Below are 19,835 nucleotides of genomic sequence, written 5' to 3'. Positions count from 1 at the left end.
GTTGACCCAGTGAATCCAATGTTTGTGATGTTTGTTTGTTTTTTAGTGTTAGTTTAAAAATTTTAATAAAAAAAATATATATATAAAAGAAGAAGCCCCTTCCCAGTCCTCTGTAGTGCAAGCAGGTGAGGAAGGGAGGAGAGGAGAGAAAACTTCCTCATGAATGCATTCCGACTCCTTCTTACCTTAAGGAAAGCCCCACTGAATTCAGTGGCACTTAATTCTGAATAAACAGGCATCGGATTGCCCATGAGAACTCCCTTTCACGAGGTACGCTGTAAATTGGCGACATCTATTTTCAGTTTTGCACTTAATCGAAATCTGATTATTTCCTTTTTTGTGCTTCCACTACAAGACCCCTAGGAGGCACTGTGCTATAGCAGAATAACACAAGTACACAAGAGGAAATTGCACATTCTTTCGCTCTCCTAAGTAAATGCTGTATTGCTCCTCCTCTTTGTGGGTGTATTTACACATCCTGGATGAAAGTGCTGGTTAAACACGGAAGCGACACCGGAGGGTCTGGCATTGTCTAAAATCCTCGTAAACAGCCACGAATAGTGAATGGCTTGCAAATGCTAAACGCCCTGTGTAGAAAAGCCCTGATAACGTCTCTTGGGATCCAAACCATTATTTGCTTTGGTTTTATTGATGTGTAAGTGTCGTAGGAAAACGCAAGCATGATTACAGATCAAATAAAAAACACAGGCAAATTGGAATGTTTCATCTATAGCCTCCCATTTTACAAAATGCAGACAATTTTTTTGGTTCGACTAGCATCTCTAACCATGCCTGATGAGCATCCAGCAGGTGTATATGAATATGGATAGTTTTGCTATTGTGAAAAATAATAAATTGAAAGAAATTGTAGAGAAAGGCCTTAACTGGCTCAATCAACCGCTTTTCCCCTTCAGATTCTGATTGGCAATGCTGAGCAATAACCTAGTTGATGATGAGCTACATTCTTCCTAGCACAAATCTGCTTACGGCGTTTGGTGTGATTCACGGACAAGCAGGTACAACTTTGCCAATGCCCACTGGCTGCTCTGTTCTAGGAACGACGGTGATGCAATTCAGGAGGACACAAGCCACTCAGCAAAGGCTCTCCCTCCTCCCGGTTGTCCCCCCGCCCCCCAGCCCCAAAATAGGAAGTGTGGTCCTTTTTCTCAAGCACAGTCATTTTCTTTTCAGACTGAGCTTCCCCTCACCCAGCTCCTGCCTTGGAAGGCAAAATCCTAAATTGCATGACGATAAAAATCTGCAACGTGACAATGGCTTATTGTGTGTGTGTGCGTGTGTGTGTGTGCGCGGAACATAACGTGTTTTCAAAGAGCAGGCTTTTATTGCTGGGACAAATGGAAGATAATGCTGGGTTGTCACAGCTTGGGAGAGCTCAATCAGGGAGAAATGTTTGCAAATGAATTGCAGAAATGCCCTACCTTTCCGAGAAACATTCCAGGACAGCCTTCCCCAACCCGGACTACAACTCCCATAATTCCCAGCCAGTGAATTAGCAGCACAGCAGGGCAGCTCTCCTTAGCCAGGCAGCAACGGGGATAATGGGAAATGAAGATCAACACATCTGGAAGGGACCGGATGGAGAAAGCGGTTCTAAGCATGCATGCGGCCTCCAGGGCAGAAGTCCCTCCCCACACCCAGTGGGGCGCCCCTCCACCAGCAGAGAGAAACCTCCGTACCATCCTGGCCTCCTCCAGCCAGTGGATTGGGGTGTTAGAACTGTGCTCTTAGTCTGGATGATACCCTACGCACGGGGTGCATTTGTACCACTGCCAGAATGTCTGAGTAGTGAAGTGGCCCCTAAGGAAGCACCCCCACTCGTCTTCAAGGGGTGGGGGTGCTACCAATCCAACCCCAGTTGAACCCCTTTTCCTGGATCTGCTTTACTGACCAGGAACGCCTTTGTCTTGTCTGGGTTAAACTCCAGCCTGTTTGCCACATCCAGCCCATTGCTGTCTCCAGGCAACGGTTCGGGGGAAGCACGGTGAGTTCACGATACCCTGGGATGAGACTGAGAGGAGAGGCAGGGCTGCTTCCTGATGATGCTGGAGCCCAGTGGCCTGGCTGACCTCTCCTAGCAGTTCCACTGAGGTCAGTGACCCATGGGAGACTAGAGGAGCCAAGGTGTCGAACACGAGCCTCTCAGCCCCACATTCGAGGACTGGCTGCCCAGGAAGGACTGGGGACACGAAGCCCCGTTTGGGCCGGCACCTCCGGAAGGATGCCTTGGGCGATGAAAGCCCCCGAGGGGGCCCGCAGGACCACTGAGAGTGCACCTAGGCCACCCAATTCGTGGCGGTGGACTTCCACCAAGGTAACCAAGGCTGCTTCCATTGCAACACGGAGGCGAAAACCAGACAGAAACGGGCAGACATTCCATTTCACCAAGAAAAAGAAAAAAAAAACGGGGCTGGCAGAGGGGTGTGATAGCTTTTTTGCATTACTGCATGCTTTGCGCTTGACTAAGGAAAAGAAAAAAGGAAGATGCTGGAAAAAGTTGATCTTTGGGAACAAGCATGCAAACCATTGCAGCTCCTGGGATGTCTGTACCACCACCTCATGCCCTTTTCCGTCAACTGCATTAATGCCGGCCTTTGCTTTGAAGTGCAGCTGCCAAGAAAATGCCTGAGAGCCACAGAGATCTCCCCGCCCCGCAGGGCTTCCATCGCCTCATTCAATCATCCCTCCCATGCCATTTTGCTGACTTCTGGGCCCCTCGCCTTCCCTGCAAGTTCTCCCCGTCTGATCCGCTCTGAGCCGGCTTGTTCTGAATTCAATAATCCTTTGGGAGATGCAGGCTCATGTTGCTGTGACAGCTCAGCTCACCTCATTCCCTCCGTCTTTTCCACCACGGCCCCCATAATGCTCCCAGGAAGAATCCTACGGGAAAATCAGAAGGGACAGAAACTAGAGCCCTTCAAGGGATTGCATTCCTTGCATGGGGAATGAGAGAGAGCGGAGCGTTTCTTCGTTTCCTTTCCTTTGGATGGGAGGTGGAATGGAGCGTTTCCAAACACCAGCATGTTTTAGTTGTAAAAGCAAAAAGTCCACATGATCCAACCAAGTTTAAAGAGAATGTCTGCAAGTCATCTGGGTGCAACCCACCAGAAGTGGAACTGCTTCAAACAAATTAAGAAGCAGCCTCTGGGAAAAGTGCTGGGGGTGGGAGGAAAGTAAGCAGCCTCATGCCAAGCTCTCTACTCCCCGTTGCTGTAATGTCTATTTATTATATTAATCACTGAAAAAATGTCTACACCATTCTGTATGCACCCCACAAGGCAGCTTGCAAAATGCAAACAGGATGCAATAAATACATCATATAAATTTAAAAGTAAAAAAAGAAAAAAACTATGTGAGAACAGAAACCTAAACCAATCCATGGCTAAATCTTATTAAAGGTTAAAGCCAAAAAAAAAGCCTTCACCTGGCAATTGTAGGCAGTAAGTGCCAGAAAGTTCAATGGGATTTATTCAGAGGCAAAATGTGTATACGACTGCAGCTATAAGCTTCCATAATGAGAAATATTCATGGACAGATAGGTTTAGAGCGTATCTTATTTCTGGTGTGCAATGAGTCCTGGAAATGTGATTTGGAGTCTCCTCCTCCTCACCCCGAATTTATGCTTAGAATTATAAAATGCAGTGTGCGACCCTAACACCGCTTTCACCCACTAGTGTTGAACTACAAGTCTCATCATCCCCAGCCAGCACGGCCTTCCGAGGGGAGCAGCTTGGGGAAGCCTGTCTTGTAACAACAGCACCGTCCAGTTCCAGCACGGCCTGCAGGCAAGATGCTTCCACAGATTCACCTTCCGCCAAGGTCCTCAACGGTATCATTTTTACAGTGCCATCTTTCTGACACGTGTCCACACAGAAAAAGTCCCACTGAGTCCAATGGGGCAAAGAAAGGCTGTGGAAATTTTGTTGCTACCGCCTGGGGCCCACATTCCCCTGGGGAGAAACTGCCAGGGGCCTGTGGTGACTGGAGCCAAATCAACAGCGGGCAAGGCTACCCCGGTTTGCTCTCTTTTCCTGCCCCCTCCTTCTCTCTCTCCCTTCTTCTGGCAACCCCCTTTTTGACACCACTGTCTCTTCCTCTTGCTCTCCTCCCTGCCCATTACAGTCCTGGGGCAGCTTTCAGACATAAGCCTTCGGCTTCTGACACAATGCCCGAGGGTGTACAGAATCACAACTGAGTGCGCAGGTTCTTGGGAGTAAGACCCAGTCAGCCCAGTGGAGCTTCCTTCCAAGGGAACAAGCGTCAGATGGTGCTGCATCATGCCTGCAGAGCTCTTGCTTGCAGACTTCTCATGCACACGACCTGAGCTAATATGCCACAAGCAAAGACAAAGAGGGGAGGAGAGGAGAGGAGCCTGAGGCCTCCAGTCAGCTACCCAACCAGCCTGCAGTTCCCCACCTGCTGTCTGGAGGAGGGCAATTCAGTACCTCCTGGTCATTCACTTTGGCTGTAAGATTTAAGTGGAGAGCACCCAAACAGTTTCTGTCCAGGAAAGAAGTCAGAGAAGCTCATACTTACCCTCTGGGAAGCAGTCTTCCGGCTCCATCATTTCTTCTGCTAGTTCAGGCATCTGTTCCAGAAGATCTGGAGGGATTGCCAGATCCACAGTGCTTCCCTCTGACAGGCTGATTTCATCAAACGTTTTCTAGGAAAGAGATGAGAGAAAAGATGAGAAGAGGAAGAGAATTGCTTGGCCTTCTCTTGCAGAGGTTGCCATGCTAGAAAGAGGAGGGGAAGGAGAAGGTATCTGGCAAGAAATGATCCATTCAACTGGGCGAAGCCCCAAAAGGAGGAAAGGAGGAAATGTTCATGCATTTCATTTGATGTCCAGAGTTCACTGCCAAAGGATGCAGCATGCAACATTTTTTTAAAAAAGCAAGGCAGTTGCATTTTATAATAAAGCCAACATTTTCTATAGTGATGGACACAATGCCCAGCCTATGCTCAACAGACATCTGTTGGTTTTCAGTGTTTCTGAATATCCCCTCAACTTCCATCAGCACAAGCAGGTCCCCAACTTGGGTCTGGGGGCATCTGGCCACTGCCAGTGCAAGCCCATCCCCCCGCCTGCTGTGTCTTGCTTACCTGCAGAGAGAGGCTCAGATTGCCAGGATACAGTGCCTCTGTCAAACTTGCCTCCATAAACAGCATCCAGGAGCTTTGGAAAACATGGGGAATTTTATTTATTCATTCCATTTTCCCCATTCGTCTGCTTTTCTCCATTTGCTGTTACCTGCACAGCACACCTGTGAGACCAGTGAACTTCATTGATCAGGTGAGACATCATCTCTTGCCTCCCTGATGCTGGAGTAGCACACTAGCCAATTCACCACCCAGAATCTTCATGTAGTCCCTGTGGCTCCTGGTGGCCCTGGGTACTGCTGTGGGTGCTAGGAATCATGACCCCTGGCTCCCTGCAGGTCTGGATGCTGGCAGGCATGTTTGCAGAAGCATCTAGTACCCTAGGGGTAATAGTGAGAAACTCAGCAATCTCCGCTCGGCTGCTGGAAATGCACAGCACCTGAAGCTGAGCTTTCCCCGAGGCATAAAGCTCGTATCTGGACTTCAAGGCTTGCAGTTGCTGGTAAAAAGAGAGGAGTGGGCATCACAGGACAAGGACACTTCCTCCTAACACAAAATCTGCATGCAGGAGTGTGCGTGTGTTCATATGCATCTTAGGGATGCTGAAGGAAATTGGTTGCTCTGCATTCATAAGCAAACTGATCAGATTTCTCGGACCAAGCCATGGATCAGAAGGCAGTCCACCTTCATTGATTGTGCTTGTCTGCTTTGCTCAGTTCTGAGCATGCAGCGAACATAGCAAGCATGTAGCTGAAAAGGTGTCTCCTGGGACAAAATGTACACAAAAGCATGTATTTTGTGCAAAAGGGAGTGTTGAAATGTAACGCAAATTTCTGTGGGCTTGTGTTTAAACACTGCAGATTCATACGGAAAAGCAATAGAAGAACCGTGTGTGTGTGAAACGGATGCAGACGTCAGAATGCAGCTATGATGCCTCCGGAAAAATCAGGCCAGAGTCTCAGGTCTGTTCTGTAAGACTCTCAGGTCACCCAGGGTGAAGGTGGGACCACCCAAAGCAAAGTCCCCAGAACCTGAGAGGGGATGACCAAAATGTGGCTTTGGAACAGATGCAGAAGAAAAAGGATTTCTTGATGGAGAAGATAGTCCAGATAAAAAAGATGTGATGGAAATGTGGAAGATTACTTTGGGACTGAATCATAGTGTAGCCGCAGCATTTAAGCGCACAAAGGACATTTCACTTAGGAACGGGGGCATAATGTATCCAGATTGCATTTTAATGGTAATCCAAGCAACGCCACACTTTTCAGTCACTATGGTAATGCAACATCAGTTATCATTCAAAATTCACATTTCTTCAAATTTGGATCAGAGTTGTCTATCAGAAAATCTATACAAATGCACATAAAATGAATTATATTAGGAAAAAGTCTTGGAAATAAGTATATTAGACAAAAATACATGTATATGGAGATAGGTGCACAAAATGCCTATGAATTTTCATGCAACCTTTAAAAAATCTCAATGTCTGGAACAAACTTGTTGGTTTTGTGTTTGGTATCTCAGAGAAAGAAATAGAGAGAAAGAAATAGAGAGAAAGACTAGTTCCAAGTATAAGCTGCCTCAAGATGGATGCTTTGGTGGTATGTCTGAAAGCAGCTTGCTAGTCTCAACCTTTGCCTTGTCTCTCCCTGGGTGTTTTGCTCTGAGAATTCACATGAATCCACCAGGCAGGTTAACGGAGAGAAAGTACTACCTGCTAAGGGGAAGAAATAGCATCCCTTTAGAGATTTACCTGAGGAAAGATTCTAAAAGCACTTCCCAATGGAAGTGGAGACATTGATGTAGCTGATTATTTGGCCACTACAAACTTCCTGCAAACCGGCAGAGTGGGAATAATGGAGTTATTTGCAGGGCACAGAGGTCAACGTTATGATGAGAGGACACGATGGAGCTGATTCGGAAGGCTAATCTGAAACATCATTTATGTGTACTTGCCAAACCAGACAAGAGGTACCTTATGCTTTCCTAAAAGGAGTGATAACACCTCTGGGTGTGGGAAATTAAGTCAGGGCAAAGGGTTACCCCCTTTTGCAAGCCCAATTCAAAAACCTCCCAGGCAGGAGCTGCTTTTAAAAAAGCCAACAAAATGCAAATGAAAGATGTGTTCACAGATCTCCAATATCTCATCAAGTTTGGTCCTTAGAAACATCTTCTCAAGAAGATTCCAGGTGTTTATGAATGAGGATTATTTGCCAGTCTTCTCCTCCTCACTGTCAAATTGGGCAGCTGTGCTACTGATACTATCATGAAGCTCAGAAAGAGGGGAAGGAAACAGACTGGGTTTGAACAATCAGTGACTATGTTACCTAGGTGACAACCACAGATTCTCCTGCCTCCTATGAACAACAGTAAGGGAAAAAGGCACTCTCAAAACAGTTAAGGGGAATTCTGCAAGAAACAGCTGGTGCTGGAGGTCTGTTTCTTCCCTCTGGCTTCTCCCCATTATCATGTTGGAAAATCCCAAGTTTTGTACAGAATGCTGGGCTATGATGTAGATTTCAAGATCTCTAGTGGTGCAGGAGAGGGACTGTCAGGAGAGCACAAGAGATTTCTTCTTCAGTGCAGCTTCTAATGTTACTGATGCAAATACCTTTGCACTTCATCTGCCTCCCAAGGAACAGACAGAATGCGCTCCCCAGGGAGGTCCGGTTGTTTTTCGGTGCCAGGCCAAGATTTAAACGATACTTTAACTGTTAATCGTTATCTTTATTTATTGGTTTTTATAATCTGCCGAGATGTATCCAGATTTTAAGGTTTATTTTACATATGTTTGTTGCTTTGTAAGCCGCCTCGAGGCTTTTTGTGAAGGGGGCGGCATAAAAATGATATAAATGAATGAATGAATGAATGAATGAATGAATGAATGTGTGATGGAGATGCTCGTTATGGCAGAAGCAATTGTGAAGCATTAAACGAGCGGCGCAGGGGAGACCGGTCCCCGCTGGGAGTCACAGGGACTAACGGCCCAGTCCTGTGCTTCAAAAAACTGCTTCAAAGAGATGGGCTTATCTAGATAAGATTCAGGAGACCCATGATTCAGATCGTTTGCTGTTTTGGCTTTAGGACTTAGGGCCTGGTCACTCTGATAAACTCCTCCGCAAAACATACACACCCTCCCCAGCAGTTCACCACTATGGATTAGCAAATGGGTCAAACTTAGCTCATGCCCGAGCTACAAGGTGGTGGAAAAGACACGTTTATCTAGAGACCAAGTCACATTTGACCCGCATTCTATTCCATATCTATTTATTTTATTTATTTAGGAGACTTCTATGCCGCCCCATTCGCCGAAGCCTCGGGGCAGCTCACATCCACAGCCATTTGATGCTGCAATGCAGTCGCAGTTCCCAAACGGTTGGCCTGTTTGCAAGCACGTTCAGCTTCACAAGAGCAAAAGAACCGCATCCTGCATGGGACACGTCCGTGTAGGAGAACCTGGCCTTGGTACGCCGCTGCCACGCACACTCGCCCGTGGCTGAGCTCCGCTCAAAGCGATGAGACTTTGCTCTGAGCAGCCAGATACAGGATCGTGCTCTTAAGAGCCCTGCAGGGCTGCTCTGAAGATTTGGTAGCTTCGTCTCTTGGAATAAATCGCCTCCAATCTCCTACTCCTTTAATTGTGGTGGGGAGGACAGAATGTCCCACCCCTCCCACAGCCTGATGGGCATTCTTTCTGGGGAAAAGAAACAACCTCTCTCCAAATGCCACATCCCTGATCTTCAAGGCTGCCCCAAAAGGGTTCTAACTGCTGTGCTTCCTCACCTGACACTGAAGTTCCCAGTACTGATTTTGGGAAAGAGAAACAGAGAGTGCCAACAGAAAAACGGATCAGATTAAGTTTGTGGGTAAACAGAGAATTACACGGGCTGGCAGTTAGCTTTATCCTGGCCTGATCACAAGACAGTGACACAAGGATTACAATATTTGCGGAGCTCAGCACTGCCGTCAGGGGGGAAGAGGCAGAAACCCCAAATGAAGCAATCCCATGAAAGACAATGCACTCTAAGGGATGAGAGCTATTTAAGGGCCACCTGGGTAAGAAATGTGTGTGAGGAGGGGGCAGGAGAAGGCAATAACGTTTGGTATCACAAAAAAACAGAGTGACGTTCACAGGGGGTGACTCCACAAGCCTCGTAGCCATGGAGCAAAGGTGTCGCACCCCCATGAAATGGCCAGCTCTCCCTGAAAATGAAGCATCTAGTTCATACTTCCACTGAATTTTGTCTAATAAACGAAGGGCATCATCTTATGCATGTTCAGACGGAACAAATTCCCACCCCTGCCAGCATAACACTGTTTTCTGTCTAAGCATACATACGATTTAAGTGGGATCTGTTTAAACTTTAAATTGATTAGACCAATTTGGTACACCGCTTCTCTTCCCCAGCATATTGCTAGGAGTTCCTTCCTTGCCACCATGTTCCTTGTTCTAAGCCCTGAGTCACCCTGCAAAACTTGCAGGATTCCAGAACACTAAATACAGGAGGGTGAGGAAAGGGAAACAGATGCATGAGAAGAGAGCAAAAGTCTATGAGAGGGAGGGAATCATGGCAGAAAAATGGGAAAGAAAAACGGGTCTGCTGGCAAGGACTTGATTTCGACTAGCTGGGCAAATCTTCTTGAGATAGGTCACCACCAGGCAAGGCAGCTTTGTCCTGGCCTGTGTCATGAGGCCTCAGAGAGCTTGGTCATGAAACAGTGGTATGCTCTGTCCCACACTGGACAGGGTCTTCAAAAATAGCATCCTTGGCACAATGCTCTTTCATGTTGGCATTCATGGCCTCATATGAACTTCTGCCTCCTTTTCGGGATTCCATGGAAAGATGCCACGCTCTTTGATCGCCTCTGAAATGGTCACAAATAGAACCCAAGTGTGTTTTGCTCCATGAAGGCGGCATCTGTCTTCGGGGATGGATGTGCTCAATGCCGGCGAAAGAAAAAGGACGCGTTGCCGTTGCTGCATCCCGTCCCTGCAACATGAGAGGTTTGTCTAGAGAGTCTGCTTAAAATGACATGGGTGTCATGAGCACTGGAAACCCAGGGGTGGAATGGCCCCTGTTGGTGCCCTTTTAAAAGCTGGAATAATTTTCCCCATAATGGGAATGGAGTTACAGCCTCAGATGAACAGAGAACACCTTTGGGGCTGCACGCCCAACAGGAGCCCCCTTGTTCACCTCTGTGTCGCTCGTCATTGGGGGCATGCCCCAGAGTGGGTCCGGATTGGCGGAAGTCGCTGTCAATCTCATACTGGAGGTGTTGCCAGGCTGTTGCCCGGAAGAATGGAAATGGCCACGGACACAGCCAAGGGTGAAAGGGGCACAAGTGGAAAAACAGGCTCACTGCCCCGCTAAAAGGCAAAGAACCATGTTTAGTCTGATACTGAAATGTGGTATGAACACTTTTCCAGCGCTCCATCCTGTAAATCAAGACAATGGATGAGCTCTTGATCATTATCCCCTCAGTATTTTTATTCTCGTAGTACTTCTCATAGCTACAGTCACTAGTCCTCATTGTTCCTTGATGACCCAGCACAAGCTTACTTGAAAGTAAAATGGCATGCCCGTGCCGCATGCAGCCAGCCCCACCTCCTTTTCTACTCCATGCACTACTGAGCTTTGGCAACTGATGGCATGCAGAAAGCAGGCAGCAAATGCCACGAACGTTACCTCTGGTTGCCCTACTGAGGGGAGCGGAGGCTCGGATTTCGACTGCTTGTCCGTGTTCAACTCACTTGACTCTTCGCAGATCTCAGAGGCCTGACTCCGAACAGCTGGGCTTTTGTAGCACTGACCCTTCGGTTGCTGCTGTTTGTCCTGGCGGAAATAATCCTAGATGTGTTTATTCCCCCCTTTTCCGTTGCAGCACGCCCAGTTTGCAAATGGATCAAACCCGCGTGCAAACGGTTCAGTGAGAAAAGAAAAGCATGCTCAGAAAGCCCCGAGCACCATTGGACAAGAAGAAGGAAAGAAAGAAGCTTGCAAATACTCGTTTCCATGTTGCCGTTGGTACAATAATTTCTAGAGCATTTTGTCAGGGTTGTGACATGAGGCACAAGAAAACAGCTCTTTGGGAAGGCGTCTTCCTTTGGCAAAGACAACATTTGGACCGAACTGCTCTCTCATTCCTTGCCTTGCTCCATCCTCCCCCCGAGGACCAATTGCTGCCCGTTCCGGTTCTGGCACAGAACTTCCCCCTCCTGGCAGCACACTTTGGGCAAAAAGCTTCATTTCCGTATTGCTGGCAGGGCCTGGCCTTGCCTAGCCCTGCCAGCCCGGCTTCACGCCATTCCCCTGGCTGCTCATCTCACCCAGATCTTCTGCCTGCCTCCTCCCCGTGCCTGCTTGACCAGGTTCAAGACGGCACCCCCTGCACAGAGGGGTCTGGGATCCAGCATCTCTGGTGAGCAGGCAAGAACAGCGGATTGGGCTGGTGGGGCCACCCCACCCCGCTAGAAGTGGCAGCGCAAAGTCCTGCCGCCCTTGCCCCACACAACGTGAGGGGGCGGAACCGCAGATTGCAGATTGGTCAGCCCTCCTGGGGGCCCCTCTGGGCCACGCTCCCTCTTGCCCAGCCACCAGCGGGGGGCAGTTTCCCGCTTGTACACATTCTCCAAAAGGCTGAAGCATTCTCCCGAGGCTTTGTTACCGGAAGGGAGAGCATTAAGCTAAAACATGCCGCCTTTGCAGCATCGTCCTCTTCTCTCACCCTTTTCCCTCTTGCAAGCAGCCCAAGGTGGCTTGCACAGTTCCGCTCTTTTCTATTTTATCTTTGCAACAAACCTGTGAAGAAGACTGGGCTTGGAGTCCGTGGCCGACCCAACGTCACCCCATGAGCTTCATGGCCAAGGGGGGGACTAGAACTGGGGTCTTTTGAGCCACTAGAGCAAGAGAACAGCCTTCGTGGATCAGGCCAAGGGTCCATCCAGCCCAGCGCTTCCTCCACACCAGGGAAAACCAGCTGCCTCCAGGATCCCCCAAGCGGGATGGGTGCAAGCTTTTGCCACTTCTGCTAAAGGAGGTAGCCCACCCCAAGCCAGGCTAGTAGCCACGGAGGGCCTTCTCTTCCACACCACGCTCGCACACGCAAAGCAGAGGGCCACCCAAATGGGCCAAACCAGCTTCTGAGCCTCCTTCAGACAGAGAGCCAAGTTCCATTCTGAGGAAGCCACATCCCTGGGTGGGGCGTGCAAAAGAGGAGCGCTGCAACATTAGCCTAAAGCACTCACTGCTGTAACCAGGCCTTGGGAGACGAAGCTCAACCTTTTTTAAATGGTCAGGGAAAAAATGACGGAAGCCTGGGAACCATGAAAGGGTTGGGGGAAAGAGAGTCAGGGCAGGGGAAGGGGATATGGCCATTTGGGATCTACTCAGGATTTGGCCCCCAAACCTTAGGCTCTGTGCCGCTGCTCTATAGATTACTAATTAACTTTCAAAACCTGTTTAGGGCTTCCCGTTGCACAGGGTTTGTTGGCAACCAAAGCAGTTTTCCCACGGAATTTCTGTCCTAGAAAGGTCTCGGAAATCCCGGCCACTAGAGCATTCCTAAAGCTTGACTGGTTTTCAGAGATTTGCCATGGAGGGTCTTCAGACGAGCCTTCCCTGCTGTTCGAAACCAATTAGAAGCAGAACGGGCTTTTAAAACAATAATTATTTTGCATCTCTTTCCATTTGCTTCATTCTTATGCCTTAATGCACATGCTTGGAGAGTGTAATAGTATTGGTGTTTTTAAAATATGGACACCCCTCACACGACACAGTTATTATCCCACCTGCCTTGATTGTACAATTACCTCCCTGTATGAAACAACAAAAGGGAAACACAGGGAAAAATTGCTTCATTTCAGATGGAAATAAGACAAAAGATGCAGACAAAAGAAAGCTTTTTTTGGTAAAAATAACGGAGGAATGGGATGAAAATGTTCTCAGTTTGTCGAGTTCATGTTAACCACCCCCTTTCAAATGCTACTTTGATTTCACAGTAAATTAATTTAAAATTAAATTACCAATTTCCTGCTAGAGAGGGCATGGGGCTCAATGTATATTTTTATGTCTAATAATTTTTTTCCATGCCCATGACTGTACCCTGTGCTTAAGAAAGTGCTCGATGTAATTGCAGGGCATGATTTCAAATCAGTGCTCTGCAGGGCCAAAGATCACTTTATAATCAGGGCAGCTGGGATTTTGTCTCCATCAGAAAACAGCCAAGACGATGCAAGAAAGAATCGTAATTCAGTGCCGGAAACCAGCCACATCAATTTTGCTTTCCTTCCTTCTTTTAAATTGGCATTCCCTCTCCGTGAAGAATTGCAATCCTAATACACATAATGTTATTCATTCAGTTCCTTCATGTTAATTAGGGGTTTTGCATGAGATACAATAAAGATGCAATGGAGGCACTTCGGGTGTTTTACACAGTATAATGAAATGTAATATGACCCAGACTCTAGTTGGAAAGGGAAGCAGGTGTGAGCAGAGTTGCGGTGTCCTGGATGTTGTGGGTCTGGGGTCTCACCATTCAGACAACAGCTTTATCAGAGAGAAAAAAAATAAAATGCAGGCAGACACTGGAATTTCCCAACCCCTCCATCAGGTCAGATGTCTTCTGTACCACCTACCAGTGGGGGAGTGCCCACCGTCTCCCTAGGTCATTGGTACCCCTGCTCTCCTGGCTCTCTTTGCTTTTTGTTTGATGTGGGACTTTGGACTTTCCTGGGACCTGCAGGGGAAGAAGTAGCTGCCCCTCTGATCAGACCAACCTGAAGCAAGGGGCCAACTTCCCCCGCACTGGGATGCCACCTGAATGCCGTCTGGAAGTGAGGAAACACAAAAGAGACAAACCGAAGAGGCCCACCGAGTTGCACAAAATGTTCTTGTGCTGATTTATATGTCTAAAGACACATCTGAGTGTGTCAGTGTGTGTGGGAAGTCTTCAGTCATTTAAAGAGAAATCCAATGCATTTCACTGTATTGGGAAGGTTTTGACCGGGTGACCTGCAAGCACGAGCAGTGAATTCACCAGGGGCAACGCCTGGGTTCCTGCCCTGATGCTTCTTTGACGCTGGACCACCTCACAGACAGGGTGCCCTCAAACAGAGCAGGCTTCCCCCTCTGGGTGCCCTTGGTGCGTTGGACAGGAGGACCCCGGGGACAACAGAAGGCAGTGTCCAATGCAGTTGGGGGGCCTCCGGTTGGAAAGGCAGAACCAGAGGCCTGTGCTCTGTCCTGGAGAACACATGGCCAGCTGCACACCACTCGCCCGGATCCACTCCTCTGCTTTCGCCCAAGAGAAACAGACCAATACTAGAAATAAGCAAAACTTAGACATACCAACTGCAATCCCATCTAGACTTTCCTATTGGAGACGTTCGAGTGGCAGCTGGACAGCCCTCTCAAGAAGGCTTCCACCTGGAGCCCTGCACCGGGCAGGGGGCTGGATGTGATGGCCTTACAGGCCCCTTCCAATGCTACCATTCTGTGACGCTATGACCGGACCGAGACTGCCTAGAGAGACTCATCCATGCTCCAATAATATCTCTGTTGAAGCACTGAAATCTGTTGAATGTGGGTTTGGAAACTCCGGTTACTGCAAAATAGAGCTGCAAGGTTACTAACTGGGACTGGCCAATGAGACGATGTGGTGCCAATGCCTCACCAGCTGCACTGGTTTCCAATCAATTTTCAAGTCCAGTTCAAAGTGGTACTGTTGAGCTTCAAAGCCCTAAATGCCTTAAGCTCGGAGAATCTTTTAAACCCTAAGTGGCTTGGAGCATCTTCTCCTGCATGCGCCCGATCAGAGCCTTATGGCAGCTTCACAGGCCATCCATCCAGCCGCTACCTGCGTGGCTACCACAGAGACGGCCTTCTCAGTCCCCACTGCTAGGACAAATTGCCAGAGCATTCCCTGACCTCTGTGCTGATATCTTTCTGGTGCCTGGCAAAGACCTTTCTCTTCTCTCAGGCACTTTTAGAGACCTAGGCTGTTATGTCTATTGTATTAATTAATGCAATGTTTATTATATTTAAAGTGGCTGCAACCCGCCCAAAGAACCTTAGTTATTGGGTGGATTAGAAATCCTAAGGCGATATTGTCCCCTTCTCCTGGCATGTATCCTTAACCGCAGTATCTACTGCTTTTTCTTGCAGTGAAGAAACACAGCCGAGAGGTGATACTCAAGAGAAGATCAATGCAGAGGTCTTGAAAATGCATGGAAAAGATGGCACAGATCTGCCCCCATCCACGAAACCAGTGAGGAGGAGAAAACAGAGCGATCCGGCAGGCACCCCTGTGCTCCAGCATCTCAGGCACCACCCAACCTGAAATGGGAAGCTGTGCGACTAACATTCTGTTGGCACATTGCCTGGCATACAGAAACAGCAGATGCAGCGAATTAACCGTGGCCGGCGGTAACGAATGGCAGGACTGCATGTCTGAATATGCCCAAAAGGGGGAGAAAGCCATGGGCTGTGAAGACGAATGAGGAAAGGGGAGTAGAACTTCCTGCCCCCCTTCCATGTTAAGTTCCCTTTTGGCCCCACCCTCTGCATCCACACACTGAGCACGGATGTCTTCAAAGGGGCACCTACGTGTATCCAGCGTATGCTCGTACGTTCTCTGCACACCTGGGTTCCCCAAGGTCTCACAGCACCCACAATCACAGAACAACACCTGTGCGGACGGGGAATAGACACCCTTTGCAGGTGCCCGGATGTGCGGGGCACCTTATTTTCCTCCAGGAAAAGGGCAGGGTTCGCGCCCTTCTTTTCCCAGCTTTCACCAACACACGTCTTTTTCAGGTTTAGCAACATCCCAAAGTCAGTCAGGTGAACTGCCTCTCTTGATGTTGGAGCTGAAGCAACCAAGAAAAGGTGTGTGCTTTAAAGAACAACTTTCCTTTGCGTTCCAAACAATTTGTTATGTCTGCTTCAACACTGTTACTTCTATTGACATCAAAGCTTCCTGCTGTGGGAGGGTTATGTAATCGGTTTGTAATTGTTTTATGTCAAGCGCCGTGTTGCCAAGGCAGTATTCATTATACTAATATTTACTGAATCAGTGGCTTTTCCGATTTATACAGTGCAAAACCTGGAGGTGGGCAATAGGCTCACGCTCATACAAATGAAGTATAGGGTCAAGGTGCAAACCCAGTTTTCCGTCAGGCAATTGTGGGTAGAGGAATTTAATGGCAATCCTATCCTAGGGACGGGGGAGTATTTCTCTCCATTCAGACTTTTATCAGAATGCACCAGAATTCAAAATTTTCATCATAGATGTTATGAAAAAAGTTGAGCTAAAAAAACCCAAGCAAATGTGGAAGAAAGCAAAACTGACAGATTCATCCATTCAGGCAGAAAGATTTGATTGCTTAGCTCTTGAAAGTTTGAATCTTTGTGTATTCAACCATGTTTGTGGTGCTCAGTTAGGTTGCCACCTGCTTCTTCCCCTCACAAGCTTCTCATCTTTAACTCTCTCCTCACCATCCTGTAAATAGCCAGACCTGTGGCAATTAGTTGGTGCAAGCAGGTGCAAATTGTATCGGGTCTACTTTTTGTAAGAACCAGCCAAAGTTCGCAAATTTCTTCATAAATAGGATGGAAAGAATTGAAGACTTAAAAAAAAAAAATTCAAATGTGCGACAAAGCAGAATTCACCCATCCCCACATGTCTACTCTGAAAGAACACCACTAGGAGACACTCCCCAGTTAGTAGGACCAAGGTTGCGGTTTAGAATCCCTCTTCCGCTATGACCTTGGAGAAGGGAGATGGAGATCTGATTGTGTTTCCCTGACCTCTGGAAGCCAGTGCTAAAAGATCAAAAAAGCCGGCTGGTGGAAGGGAAGGGCTCCTTCCACGAGGAGAACAAGCAGGAGACCAAAGAGTCAGGAACATGAGAGACCCTCCCCAGCCTTGGCCCACCCTCACTGCGACACTCTCCATAGATGGGCTCAAAGGCCTGAATCCTGAAAAAAACTGAAGGGGACGAAGGGAGACAAAGATCGCCTCTACCTCTATTTTATGATAATAATATAAAAACAGACTATTATAGACAATAATATAAAAATGGACAAAAGTCAACTTCCTTGCACATAGAAAACTAGCATCTTAGGGTGACAAATTCTAGCCATGTACTCTCCCAGATATTCTCTCTCTCTCTCTCTCATGTACAGAAAGACTGACCAAAATATTTGGCTGCCTGAAGTAGAGGCACAAATGCTGCTCCAAAGCCTGGTCCAGGTTCTGATTAGCCAAGGCCAACCAAATTCTTTTGGCACCTGAGGCAGAAAATCCTACAAAAACATCCCCTCCAAGCAGATTAAATAAAGTTTGCTGTCCTTGCATGGGATCCCGAGTGGCCGGACCGGCCTGGATGCAGGGAATTAATGCTTTCTGTGGACAGGAGAGCATCTGTCCAATGTGTCTCTACCGCTCATCTGAAGACCCACCGCCAGTCTTGACTCGGGTCCCTTTCCCATTGCAGCTGGGGCAGCACGAACTGCATCTCCAAGGTCGCAATCGTGACCTTGGAGAAGGGCTTTTGGAGAATCGCATGAGGCACGGCAAGGAGGAAACCGGCACCGACATGAAGCACTGCATCCTGGCGGCGCCTGGGCGTCTTTCCCGCCTGCTCTGAAGTACCATAATTTGACAACTGAAATAACTTTTAGGGACATAAAATGCATTATATATAAGTTAGTTTGCTCGTAAAACTTTCATTAAAATTAAAAACATTTAAAAGTAAACTCAGGTAATTTGTAAGTACTGTCTGAATAGGCTAAATTTTTAAAGTTAATATACTAGACATGATAATTTTATGAGCAAAATCAAGATGTGCATAAAACGGTTCTGGTTCCCGCCGGCTGGAGGGAAGTCAGCAAGTCGTCCATGTCACATCTGAGTCATCCGAGAAGCCAGAAGCGGCAGGAAGAACTGGAGGCGGAGGGAGACTGGTATGCAATGCGGGTCCCTGCTCGGAAGGAACAGGTGGGGGTGGAGCTTAGAGGGTTGTGCGTTTCTGCTATGGCATCGCACAGCTGCAGAGGGAATTCTGCAATTAGGGACTAGCCGGCCACCCTGTGACACCGCGGCAGCCCAAAACCGGTTGGCTACTTTGCTCTCTGACGGCACTGTGCTCCCCACATGATCCCTGATTGGCTGGGATCACTTGTGGAGGAAGAGAGCCCAGGAATTCAAAAATGGCTGTGATGCAAACTCAAGATGGAAAAAAGACCCTGCAAACCACTGCAGGAGACAGCTAAAACAAGACCGAGAAAGGGAGAGCTGCTTGGGAAGAGCAATCCTTCCCAAACCTCCTTCACCTCCCAAAATAATTTCAGATGAGCCTCTTCAGTCTCTTATCCACACAAATCTCTCTGCCCAGTATTATTTCCTTTGCTGAGCACACGGCCTCATCCCTCTAAGGATTCTGGTTTTTAAAATTAGTTTGAAGTGGGAGAACTGGGCAGAGGGCAGAATTGGCAATGCTAATTTTTCCTGTTATCAGTTCAAAAGGCACCAAAGTGCTCCAGAAGTGTTCACTGTGCAGAGTCCAAGCCATTACCTTTAGCTAAAATTGCTCATCAACTCTTGGTAATTGGCCTCTCTTCCCAACACAGTACGAAGGGCTGGGTATTGCCTCGGAAAGACTGGAGTTTGCTTTCTAATATTTGCTGCCAAGCGCTGGGCACTTCCAGGCACAGAATGAAATAACCACAGGAGACGCTTTTCAATCAATTAAGGCTTTGGGATTTTTCTCATGATTAAGCAAGCTCTGCATCATCACGTCGAACCAAAGCTGTGGACGTGGGAGGCACCGAGGCTGCTCTGCCGTTTCACTGCTCTAAGATCACTCGGGAGAGGAGGAGTTCCGCCCTCCCAAATGCATTGGGGGCATTTCCTAGGACTGGGGAATGTCAGCTGGTGCAGGATGCAGAAGCTCAGAAGGGCACTACCCTGGCTGCCTATTAGCTCCCAAGCCATGATGAAGGCTCTGTGGCTGCCATACCAAGCCAGAAAGGACCCAGGCCTAGGATATCTGGTTTTCCATCTTCCCGTAGACACACACACCAAAAAGAAAGCCACAGCCTTGAGTTGCCAAGAGCTGAGTGGGTCTGTCAAGGACAAGAAACCTTGGAGGGCCCTCCTTCATAAGGTTGCTGTAAGTTGCAGAGGACGTGCTGGCATGTAATAACAGCAAACAGCCCGTTAGATCTTCTGGGGAGGCCTTCGTTGTTGTTCCATGGCCAGAAGAATGTCATCAGAGAGCCCCTGTGGTGCGGTGGCTAGAGCCCTGGACTGGGAGCTTGGGAGCCGCGTTCTAGGTCCAACCTGCTCAGGAAGCTCAGTGAGCTCCTTTGGGCCAGGTTCTCAGCCCAACCCACCTCACAGGGTTCTTGTTGTGAGGATAAAATGGAGCTATATGGGTCACTTGCATTCCTCACAAGTAGGAAAAGGTGGGGAATTCATGGAATACCAAATGATTCATGGTGATGGTGATGATAGTGGGATTTAAAAGGGACTTCTCAGTGCTGGCACCCACCTTTTGGACTCTCTCCCACATGTGATTGGGAAGCACAGCAGTGGCAAAGTTTAAATGCCTCTCTTTTCAGACAGCCTTTCTTAACCACAGAGTTTTTATTATGCCGCTCTTTTATTGTTATGATGATGCAATGCTTTAGATGTTCTTAATTGTTTTAGCATTT

General features: G+C 48.0%; 1 protein-coding gene across 6 annotated transcripts in view; it reads right to left on the bottom strand.

The window, feature by feature from the left end:
* Window positions 1-19,835, bottom strand: part of LOC123020642 (sodium channel protein type 5 subunit alpha-like) — a 270,015-nt gene that overhangs the window by 57,608 nt on the left and 192,572 nt on the right. For 5 of the 6 annotated variants that reach the window (XM_044424589.1, XM_044424584.1, XM_044424586.1 and 2 more), the window contains 2 exons: window positions 10,806-10,952; window positions 4,555-4,681 (listed from right to left, as the gene is read on the bottom strand). In XM_044424589.1, coding sequence (XP_044280524.1) covers window positions 4,555-4,681; window positions 10,806-10,952 — 274 coding nt within the window. The remainder of the gene's footprint in view (window positions 1-4,554; window positions 4,682-10,805; window positions 10,953-19,835) is intronic. The other variant, XM_044424587.1, reaches the window with a different exon arrangement.

The sequence above is a fragment of the Varanus komodoensis genome, unplaced genomic scaffold (genome assembly GCF_004798865.1).
Source record: "Varanus komodoensis strain SLA01 unplaced genomic scaffold, ASM479886v1 scaffold15, whole genome shotgun sequence".
Taxonomy (NCBI): domain Eukaryota; kingdom Metazoa; phylum Chordata; class Lepidosauria; order Squamata; family Varanidae; genus Varanus; species Varanus komodoensis.
Note: the sequence above shows the minus strand (reverse complement) of the source record. Positions and strands in the feature narration are given on the sequence as shown.